The sequence below is a fragment of the Nanorana parkeri genome, unplaced genomic scaffold (genome assembly GCF_000935625.1).
Source record: "Nanorana parkeri isolate BGI_ZX_2015 unplaced genomic scaffold, ASM93562v1 scaffold1724, whole genome shotgun sequence".
Lineage (NCBI taxonomy): Eukaryota > Metazoa > Chordata > Amphibia > Anura > Dicroglossidae > Nanorana > Nanorana parkeri.
This window is the reverse complement of record NW_017307992.1, coordinates 173,076-184,472: the sequence shown is the minus strand read 5'-3', so window position 1 is coordinate 184,472 and position 11,397 is coordinate 173,076. Positions and strand designations below refer to the sequence as shown.

At 50.0% G+C, this 11,397-nt stretch overlaps 1 protein-coding gene across 1 annotated transcript in view; it reads left to right on the top strand.

Moving 5' to 3' along the window:
- CLCN6 (chloride voltage-gated channel 6) overlaps positions 1-3,344 on the top strand; it is a 31,738-nt gene extending 28,394 nt beyond the window's left edge. The window contains exons 22-23 of the mRNA XM_018571276.1: positions 2,395-2,520; positions 3,128-3,344. Coding sequence (XP_018426778.1) covers positions 2,395-2,520; positions 3,128-3,220 — 219 coding nt within the window. The 3' untranslated portion in view covers positions 3,221-3,344. The remainder of the gene's footprint in view (positions 1-2,394; positions 2,521-3,127) is intronic.
- Positions 3,345-11,397: the final 8,053 nt, after the last annotated feature.

Here is an 11,397-nt window from a genome sequence, read left to right as displayed (position 1 = left end):
CCTGTTCTGTGGTGTGGTCTTTCTGTCCATTTCAGGATGTCACTCCTTACATGAACCCGAGGCCCTTCAACGTGTCACCCAACACGCCCATCTCGCAGGTCTTTAACCTCTTCAGAACCATGGGGCTCAGACATCTCCCTGTGGTCAACGGCGTAGGAGAGGTAAGTGCAGCCGTCCGACCTCACCATGTGATCAATCCGTAGCACGTCTCCCCCATGTTTGCTGTACTGTGTTATGTCCAGTAGGGGGCAGCAAACGCCAACACAAACCGCTTATGAGCAATTCAGTGAGCGCCATCTGAGGTTATGTATCAATACATTTGTCATTATTATTTTTATACGTTTTTTTTTTTATTAGGATTGCACTGATACCGATACTAGTATCGATGCCGAGTATTTCGGCGAGAACTCGTACTCGCCCAAATGCTCCGATGCCGGGCCTGATACTTAAAGCTTCCGGTATCAGGAAACTGGGTAGCGAGTCGTTACACGCTGCCTGGCTTCCTGATTGGCCCGGGAAGCCGGCCCCATGCTGTCTCATTACCAGGGAGCATGGAGACGGTTTCCCTGCTAATCAGGAAGTTGGGGGGCAAGTCATTTACACCCCGCCTGGTTTCCTTAATGGGACTTCCGGTGTCGGTATTCGGTATCGGCGAGTACCCAAAAAAATAAAATATCGGTGCTCGATACTGAAAAACCGGTACCGGTGCATCCCTAGTTTTTTATTTTACATTATATGTGATATTTAAAGGAGAACTATGGGTTTAAGGCTTTTCCCCATAGTTCTACTTAGGCTAACGGGAGGACACAAACTAGCGTCCTCCCGTCACCCTAAGCTCAGTATACCGCGAGCTACAGCTCCCTATATACTGAGACGCCGCAGCCGGAGCAGATCCCGACAATTGTGCCGGGATCTGCCCAGCTGCGTGACTGACAGCTGGCTCTGCCTATCTTGAGGCATTTTGGCATTCTGATTGGCCGGGAAGCCGGCGTCATGCTCCCTCGTCATCTCATGAATCATAATATTAAGAAAGTGACCTTAAAGCATTAGTTTCTATTGCTTTAGAAAAAATGTGACCTGTCCCTTTAAGAAAAAGTATCGGTAATTGGTATCGGCGAGTACTTGAGCAAAAGTATCGGTACTCGTACTCCGTCTTAAAAAAGTGGTATCGGTGCATCCCTAGTTTAATAGATTGTTTTTAATGTTTCAGAGTGCTAGCCAGCCCCGCCTCAGCCACGCAGAGATGTTGGAGGATTACCCGCGTTACCCCGACATCCATGACGTCAACCTGACGCTCCTCAATCCGCGGATGATTGTGGTGAGTAGAAAAAGAAGAAAAGGAATTGTAGGAAGTAACATTTATTTACACGGCTCTGTTCTATAGAGTCCGTCTCCACCCACAGCTGCATAAACCTCCCTCCTCCATCTCTACGTTCACCCCTGGGAGGGAGGAGGAGAAGCCCTGTGTAAAGTTCTAATTCAATCCAAGCCGGAGCATACACATGCCTGAGAACTGTCCCCATGTAACGGTGCCGGTGCCTTAGTGGGCAATCGCTGAGCATTGTCACGTGGGAGGATAGGGACAGTCACACGCTCCCCTCGGCTGGAGCTGCAGATCATGGGGTCCCAAAGCAAAAATGTGATGGGGGGGGGCCCTGATTACTTTCTTTCTGAGCTGTGAGTAACGATGCCAAGACCCCAAAATTCTTCTCTTGTGCTTCTGAAGTCGTCTCTGCCCTGTAGACTTTACATGGGATTAGAGTTGTCATCAACTGCAACCACCCCGACCCTCAATGACGCAGTACTGGTATTATCTTCACATCTTCCATGTTTAATTTGTCTCAACAACCCAATGGGGGGCCCCCTTCCACCCCCAGGACCCATAGCAGTCGCCTGGGCTGCTATAGCCATAGCCAGGCCACTGTGGCTCCCCTATAGGCAGCTGCATGGGATCAGCTTTCAAGCGAACTTGTTGCTTTACATTTAAAGTGAACCTGTCTGCGAGTGTCACCCTATCTGGGATGGATATGTGAATAGAATGACCTGGAGAATATGCTGCTGCACTACCCACCACCACCACACCACCACCTCCCCCCCTTCCTTAACATGCTGACATTTTGTATATAAAATCTTTTCATTAGCTACCTTATTTTAGGCCCGGTGATGTCATCATTTGGTCTCTGTGCTGCCCTATACGATTGGTGGGACCTTTTATGTGCTGTGTGCTTTCTGTCCATTTCAGGTCCCCCTTCCTTAACATGCTGATATTTTGTATATAAAATCTTTTCATTAGCTACCTTATTTTAGGCCCGGTGATGTCATCATTTGGTCTCTGTGCTGCCCTATACGATTGGTGGGACCTTTTATGTGCTGTGTGCTTTCTGTCCATTTCAGGATGTCACTCCTTACATGAACCCGAGTCCCTTCAACGTGTCACCCAACACGCCCATCTCGCAGGTCTTTAACCTCTTCAGAACCATGGGGCTCAGACATCTCCCTGTGGTCAACGGCGTAGGAGAGGTAAGTGCAGCCGTCCGACCTCACCATGTGATCAATCCGTAGCACGTCTCCCCCATGTTTGCTGTACTGTGTTATGTCCAGTAGGGGGCAGCAAACGCCAACACAAACCGCTTATGAGCAATTCAGTGAGCGCCATCTGAGGTTATGTATCAATACATTTGTCATTATTATTTTTATACGTTTTTTTTTTTATTAGGATTGCACTGATACCGATACTAGTATCGATGCCGAGTATTTCGGCGAGAACTCGTACTCGCCCAAATGCTCCGATGCCGGGCCTGATACTTAAAGCTTCCGGTATCAGGAAACTGGGTAGCGAGTCGTTACACGCTGCCTGGCTTCCTGATTGGCCCGGGAAGCCGGCCCCATGCTGTCTCATTACCAGGGAGCATGGAGACGGTTTCCCTGCTAATCAGGAAGTTGGGGGGCAAGTCATTTACACCCCGCCTGGTTTCCTTAATGGGACTTCCGGTGTCGGTATTCGGTATCGGCGAGTACCCAAAAAAATAAAATATCGGTGCTCGATACTGAAAAACCGGTACCGGTGCATCCCTAGTTTTTTATTTTACATTATATGTGATATTTAAAGGAGAACTATGGGTTTAAGGCTTTTCCCCATATCGTTGGCATCATTACGCGGCACAACTTGACGCACGAATTCCTCCAAGCACGCCTCAGGCAGCACTATATGACCTCCTGATCCAGCCGCCCCCCCCTTACCCCACCCCTTGACCTTTGAATTTATAAGGGAGCTTAACCTCGGCAGTCGCCCCCTAAAATGGACGATCGAGCTTTCCAAGGCCTCGCTATGGGGTTCTGCCACGATAAAGACGGATTTCTGTTGATTTCTCCACCGCTGGCCCCCTCCCCCCCCCCTCCTATCCGTACCTCCGGTCACATCCTGCGCCAAGACTACGCTTCCTATGCCGACATCTGCCGCTGCTTGTCCTACGAAGGGGGCCGCATGAGAACAAGGGAGGGACTAGTCCGTGTCACATCCACTGTGTGTATGTTCCTTGTCCCGTGAAGAGCCGCTGGTAGGCCGAGTCTTTGACCAGTACAGACTGAAATGTTGCCCTCCGCGGGCAGCCATCTTACAAGAGCACGTCCTTTAATTCTCCATCTGTTTGCTTTGATTCTCCGGTGTTAAAGCTGAACTCCGGCTGTCGCTGTTCTGTATGTCCGTTCTACAAATATGGCGTCTTTATCCAAACCGTGCAGCAGCCGCTCTTTGGATTCAGCATTCCCAGGGCTCGGTGTCCCCAACTTCCTGTATGTAAGACCGGTACCCCCTATGGCCGCCCCCTAGTCCGGTCCTGTAACATCCCCCATAGTAGTTTATTTCTAGCAGCGGCGGGGTCATGCGCTGTAGGAGGAGGATCCGGCCATCTCAGATCCGCGGCTTGTCCTGCCCGCCCTCACTTCCTAATTTGATTGACAGGCAGACATCCTAAGCGCTCACATTCATGACTGTTGAAGGTGCTGATTCGCATTGCATGATGGGAAGTGTAGTTTGATACAGTGGTGACAGATGATATGATGTAAGAGCTTCGTGAGTCACGATGGCTGGGCATAGAGTTCAGCTTCACTCCAGCCGGTGACTGCGCAATGTCAACGCTTCCTAGCAAACGCCGTTTCTGCGCATCCTACAAAATGGCGGCCTCCCCCAGGAGCGGTCTGCTCCGTTTTTTTTTATTTCTATTGTCTTTAGTTGTCTGTTTTGTTGTTATTGAGGTGAAGGATTGAAGGCGCGACCCACAGCACGCATTCCATCTACTGGCTACTAAATGTAAACCCCGTCCAACCCTCCCGACCCTCTCTAAGCTATCCTGGACATATTTACTCTTGCCTTGTGAAGTATGAATATACTCGGCTACGTCCATTGTCCAGGGTACTTGTCCAGGGGGGGGGGGGGTGCATTGCTTCTGGGTGTGTGGGGGACCACTCATCCAGCACCACAAATGTGCCCACACCAGCCGTTCCCTGACTGTCCCCTTGTACTTCCTTTCTGTGTCCCCGGGGGAACCCCCATCCCTGTGTCCCCGGGGGAACCCCCATCCCTGTGTCCTCGGGAGAACCCCCACCCTTGTGTCCTCGGGGGAACCCCCACCCTTGTGTCCTGGGAGGATCCCCCTGTGTCCTGGGAGGATCCCCCTCCCCTGTGTCCTGGCAGGATCCCCCTCCCCTGTGTCCTGGGAGGATCCCCCGGCCCTTTGGCCTGGGGGGGTGTAGGATCCCCCTCCCCTGTGTCCTGGGAGGATCCCCCGCCCCTGTGTCCTGGGAGGATCCCCCGCCCCTGTGTCCTGGGAGGATCCCCCGCCCCTGTGTCCTGGGAGGATCCCCCTCCCCTGTGTCCTGGGAGGACTGCTGGGGTATTAGCTGCCCTTAGGAGGATGGACTCCTTCGGGCATGTTCCTCTCTCTCTGTGATTTACACTTTGGCACAGGGATTGATTTTAGCTTGGTGTCCAGCCTTGTGGTCACAGTTTGGTGAAGACCATTTTCTATTCCACCATGACTGTCCCCTGTGTACAAAGCCAGCTCCATACAGACATGGTGTGACCAGTTTGGTGGAGGAACTCGAGTGTCCTGCACAGAGTCCCGACCTCAACCCTACTGAGCACCTTTGGGGTGAATTGGAACCAGATTGCATGCTCGGTCTTCTCATCCACCATGGTATAAAGAGTTGGGTGTGGAGGAACTTGAGTGTCTTGCACAGAGCCCCGAACTCAACCCTACCGAGCACCTGGAATGCCGATTGTGAGCCAGATCTTCTTATCCAACATCAGCACCTGACCTCACAAATGGACTTAAATTTCCACAGACCCTCCAAAATCTTATGGGAGGCCTTCCCAGAAGAGTGGGGACGGTTACAGCCCCAAAGGGGGCAACTGCATATTAATGGCCAAGGTTTGGGAATGAGATGTCCAAGCAACTCAAATCGAGGTGATGATTTCTAGTGAACAACCATCATTGTAGATCTGTGGCTATGCTTGGAGGGTGGCTGGTGCAACCACTACGATCTTTTAGCATTTGCAGCCCTCCGTGTAACCATTGAGCAGATTTTCTCATAGGCTTTCCTTGGTCCACCTCACCCCTTGCCATCTCATTCATCTCCTGGATAGTTCCTCAGGGTTCCTGGCTGTTCAGCTGGGCCTGACACTGAACAAGGCCGTAGCATCTCCACCGATGGCTCTTCTATGCCTGTTCAGATGTTTTGGGCCAATAATCTAAATATCAATGATGTGGCTTAGACTGGAACCAGAAGCTGTATGTGGATGTGTAGGGGGCCCCGTACGTGGCATGATGTGTTGTTCTTTAAGAACGGCGCTCTAAGCTACAATGGAGCTCCTGGACCATAGAACGTCACAGACTGTGGAGTGCAAGGTGACATCATATATTCTTTGAGTTTGATACATCCGGGCTGAACTAAAGTGCTGCCGTCTGCAACCAAGGCCAGACGTTCTCCATTTTGGACATTTGTTGGCTTTAAAGGAGATGCAATTTAGAAATGAATGCCAGGCCTGTCCTGGTTCCTGACATCACATGTGCTGAAACTATCCTGGTCTAGGACCACTGTCACAGAACAGGAGTTGGAGATCAGCCGCTTGCATCGGAGGCTTTTGCATCATTCCTTTAGGTGCCCCTGTCACTTTTAGGCAGCAGCTTTACGGGTTTGACCAATATGAGATTGCAATAGGGATACACCGATACTAGTATTGGTATCGGTGCCGATACCGAGTATTTGGGCGGGTACTTGCCCACATGCTTAGCTGCCGGAAGAGATTTCCTCTGACCAGCAGTGCTGTAGGGGGAACATGGAGCCAGCTGCCTGTGCAATCAGGAAGCTGGGTGGCAAGTAATGACCCACCTTCCGACTTCCTGATTGGCCAGGAAACTGACTTCCCAGCCAATCAGCATCGAGCCGGCTTCCCGACCAATCAGGAAGCTGGGAGGTGGGTCATTACTCGCCCCCCTGGCTTCCTGATTGGCCGGGAAGCCGGATGATTGGCTGATAAGCAATCAAAATCAAGCCAGCCAAACAAGATGTACCGGCTTCCTAGGCAATCGGGAAGGCGGGTGGCATGTCATTACCCGCCGCCTGGCTTCCTGACTGCCCAGGATGCATCGGCACTCGGCGAGTACCGAAAGCAAAGTACTGGTACTCGATCCCGAAAAAACGGTAGATTTCTACCATCAGTTCATTAGATGCTGGTGACATCACTTCTCCTGAATCGGTGTCGTATACTGCTGGCGGGTTGATAGACTGACTCCTGAGCCCACAAAGTGGCAGTACTTGGTGACAGGTGCTCTTTACCGTATGACTCGGTGTCCCCGCTCGTTGAATGTGGTTTTATTTTATCTTGCTCGGAGGGGCTTTTCGGATGTCTTATAATCCCCGCAAGGCATTCATGAAATATGCAACGCGCTGAGAGCGAGAGGCTTTTTCTCATCACGCCAGAAAAAAAATATATAATTATTTTTGCTATAATGTCATTGAAATCGGTTATCCTGACTTTGTAATCACGCCGCGCGCTTCAGCGCCATTCATCTTTCACGCCGGCCCTGAGAGAGCTGTAATTGTAAATGTCGCCGTGTGCCGCGCGCGTCGGGCTGCGAAAGGGAAAGTATACAAAGTCTCCAGAGCTGCCAGAACCTTCTCTGTATGATGGATCGTCCTTCATCGCTCACCTATAACAGACGGAGCGATGGTTGGGGGGGCGGAGACGGCTTCTAATAACGGGCTGCAAGTAAGACGCAGAAATGGGCTTAGAAAAGTTTACTGAACTTCATACCACTTGAGTTCAACGGGAACTCTGGGCGACAGCGGCCCACAGCCGCGTGAAAAAAATAAGTACACCCCGTGGAAACTGTTGATTTTTTTCAACATGTTATGAACAGGCGGATTTTCATTTAAACATTGCCCACAGCTGGGATCTACTGCCGTTATTTATTCAACAAAGATATCAATAGATAGCATGGTGTACAGTGGAAAAAGTAAGTACGCCCTAGGCAGCAGAAGCGGGTAGCAGCTTGTAGTCTTTTTCTATGACTGCCCCACAAGTCTTTGACATCAACGTAGACATTTCTGACCACTCTTCCCTTCAAAATGCCTTCCGCTGCAAGACGTTTTTGGGTCTCCTTATTTGCACTGACCATTTCAGGGGTCATTTACCTGAGCGTGCGGGCCTGTGCAGAGACCTGATTCTGGGAGGGACAGTTGCTGCATGTCATTGCATGCAGCAGCCTGTACCCCCTATGGATGCGCCTGCATGCCGTTGCACGCTGACCCCCGAGCCTGCACTTCCTTGTGGCTATAAAGACTGAGGCTCTGTTCACACCTGGGCGTATCGAATATGCGCGTTTCGTGGTAAAAAAACGGTTAAAAAAAACGCGCGACAAACTCGCGTTTCCGAGGGCTACTTGGCTGTATCCCAATGGAAACGCGCGACAAAAACGCCGCAAAGAAGCTCCTGTACCTTTTCAGGCGTAGGCCGTTTTGTAGCACGTTCAGACAGGCTGAAATACGGCAAGGTTTGAACCATACCCATAGAAAACAATGGGATTTTCATGTTTTAAGCGTTTTGTAGAGCGTTGAACGCGCTACAAAACGTACAGGTGTGAACCAGGCCTTAGGGATATTCAGAAAGAAGATGAAGACAGTGTGAATGACCCCTTAAAATCCTGCCACAACATTTCAATGGGAATCGAATCGGGCCTTTGACTGAAGCAGTTATTAACCCTCCATTTCTTCTTTTTGAACATACACCAGTCTTTATATCCACACGGGTAGCATGGACACCCCTAATCCAAGCACCATAGGATGTGTCACTGAAGACAATGATCGTCCAAAAACAGCATGGGCGGTGTGAAAATTGTGGGAATCGCCTTGTTCAAGATACATAATCCCATCCTTGGTGCATGGATGTCTGGTAATATTTCAATTTTCATGGCTGACGGTGCAAATTGAGAAATCACTTGGTGGGTAGAGATGATGAAATGACATTTTATGTGGAAGGCGGATGGTGGTGAAGGCCCGCGCCCCTGCTCAGGGTTGGTTTCAGTTTGACGTAGATGGCCCCTTATGAACCGGTTGTCATCTCTGTCCAAAATGTGAACCTCCCTGTCCCCAAAAGAATGTCCCTTTTCCTTGGACAAGTAACATTCCATAGTGACCGGATGAAGGTGCCTGTGCTACCCGGGTGGATATAAATGGCGGGGTGTCTTCCTGACACTCATAGGAACGGAAGTGTATTGGATCAGTTACACAATGTATTCAACATTCCAGAACAAGTCCAATTGAATGTGACCAACTATGACTAGCTATACCAGGACCTGGAGCAATGGGAACCTTCGCAGACATACCAGCACCTTTATAGGTTCAGCATCTTGTAGGCTCCGCAAGCCCCCCAGATGAAGAGGGTTCCGATACTGGGCCCACAACTGGGAATTTATGGGAACAATGCCAGTTATTCAGGCAACTGAGTGACATTTCTTTGGAATCGGGGGTTCTGCTTTCAATGTGCACCTGAGCATGCAGCCATTGAAGGCAGCCCGTTGGATTTCAATTCACTGTGAACGTGGCGGCAGCACGTAGGCCGGCGAGGTTGCCGCCTTCTGGAAATTAATTGTACCTGCGGGACGCCCCCATTGTGTTTAGGTGACAGGTACACTTTGTAATGGAAAGGTCACTTCCTGTATGAATTAATTAGCAGAGAGGATTTCGGGTATTGTGTCACGTCTCTCGTCACCTCATGTTAACATTGCTCATCGTTTGCACTGCGTATGTTCTGTCATTTCTCTTTGTATATAAAGTTATGTGTTTTTCGGTTAATTTTTAACGTATTTAATTTGTTGCCTCGGCAGTTTTCAGTATTATCACTACACACGTCTCAATAAAATGTCAATTGTTAGTGTCTCCCGTCTCTCTTCAATCCAAGGCCCCCCCCCTCGCCCCTTTGTTTGGATTTTAAGCTTTTCAGAATCTGAAGACAATTGGTAGCCGATGAAGGAGTTCCATTATGTGAAATGGCTGCTAAAAATGTTCACAGCTGTGTATAGAATCCGCGACTAATACACACATCTGTCCTGTTGTAGATGTGGAAGCTCTGCCCACCAAAAAGTCATGTATTGGGTATAGGTGCAACGAGTCAGTCCCAACCATAATTCCCGGATCTGTTTTGTCCTAGGAAATCCAGGTGTTGCCAGCCAGGGATGGTGGGGGCCCCTCATAATGGGCACAGCGGGTGTACAGACTCAGGAACTCAGCACAGGGACGGTGGGAGCCCCCTCATAATGGGCACAGTGGGTGTACAGACCCGGGAACTCAGCACAGGGATGATGGGAGCTCCTCATAATGGGCACAGCGAGTGTACAGACCCGGGATCTCAGCACAGCAATGGTGTGAACCCCTCATAATGGGTACACCGGGTGTACAGGCTGAAGAACTCTTCACAGACATTTGTACATTACCTCCTTTGTAAAATGCTAGTTCTCTGGCTTTCTTGCTTTTTCTTTTAGCTTTAATAGTTTGACTCCAATGATCCAGATCAGGTGTATAGAGCCGGAGCTCTGATATTACTGTGACCTCGTTCAGAAATTGCGACTCAAATGATAATCAGAGGGCTAGCATGGCAGGCAACAAGCATTTTCATGAGGTCATCAATGACGGCTTACATCGGCCTTTGATGACCTGTTTGGTTCAAAGCAAACCCAATCACTAAAATCTGATTGAAGCTTTAACACATTAATGTCATTTCGAACATCATGCTCAGTAGTTTTGAATCTGCAGCTTTAATTAAAATAATGGTGATCCTGCCACGAAGGTCTATTCTCAGACACTTCCTGTTATAGGGTGACAATGCTCCATCCATATCTCCCAGTTGTGCTCTCGTGTTGTCACCCACCCTCCCAATGGAGACTACACCCAGCTGTGTTGACCCTCATTGAGTAGATATGGTTGGTCTACTGTTGTCACCATCAGGAAGCTCTCCCTGAGAAATACCATGCAGCCCAATGCTGGATATCACGCAGACATGACGTGGTTGCAAAGAGGCTGAGAAGATCCGCATCACTAAGATGTAAAAGTCAATACAAGTATTTGGTAATTATTTATAATATGTAGTGATTTAGAAAACCAAATGTTGTCATTAGGATTTACATCTACCCAGGGGCGTAACTAGAAATCACAGGGCCCCACAGCAAAAATTTTGTATGGGGCCCTGTGATTTCTAGTTAAGCCCACCTGAGATCCCACTCAGCCCACCTGAGGGTGACCATGCAGGGCCCGCCATAGACTCTCTGTGGTGGGCTCTGCAGGGTCTCAGGTGGGCGGTCCAGCCCTCTTACCTATCTGCTCCGATCCTCTGTCCGCCTCCTTCTTCTCCACGATCGCTTGCAGGCCCAGCCTCCTCCATCATCGGCAGAGATGGGGAGGCAGGGCCCGATTGCTCCTCACAGCCGCCAGCGACAGCCAGCAGCCTGAGATGCCATAGCGACCCAGACGGCCCGCACGGCATCAGGGGGATGTCCTGGCCGGGCCCCCATGTGTCGCTATGGTGATTGTTACACCACTGCATCTACCCCAAATGCAAGAAAACATCAGAGCTGTTGTTTAACTTGGCCGTGGTTTTGTTGGTTCACTCTTTGGCGTCCTGACTTTCCTATCATATGGAGGACATCTAATACCGGGACACACACAGATGAAAGGCTACAAGTTCCCTCTCCCGGCATCTGTTCCAGACACACTGGCAGGATTAGAGAACTTTACGGGAAGACTCGGAGATCCTTCAGTACTCTTGATGGCCCTCAGAGTCAGAAGTCATTAAAAGCCCCCCCCCCCATCAAAGCCCCCGCCGGAGCCCCTGGAACCGCGAGG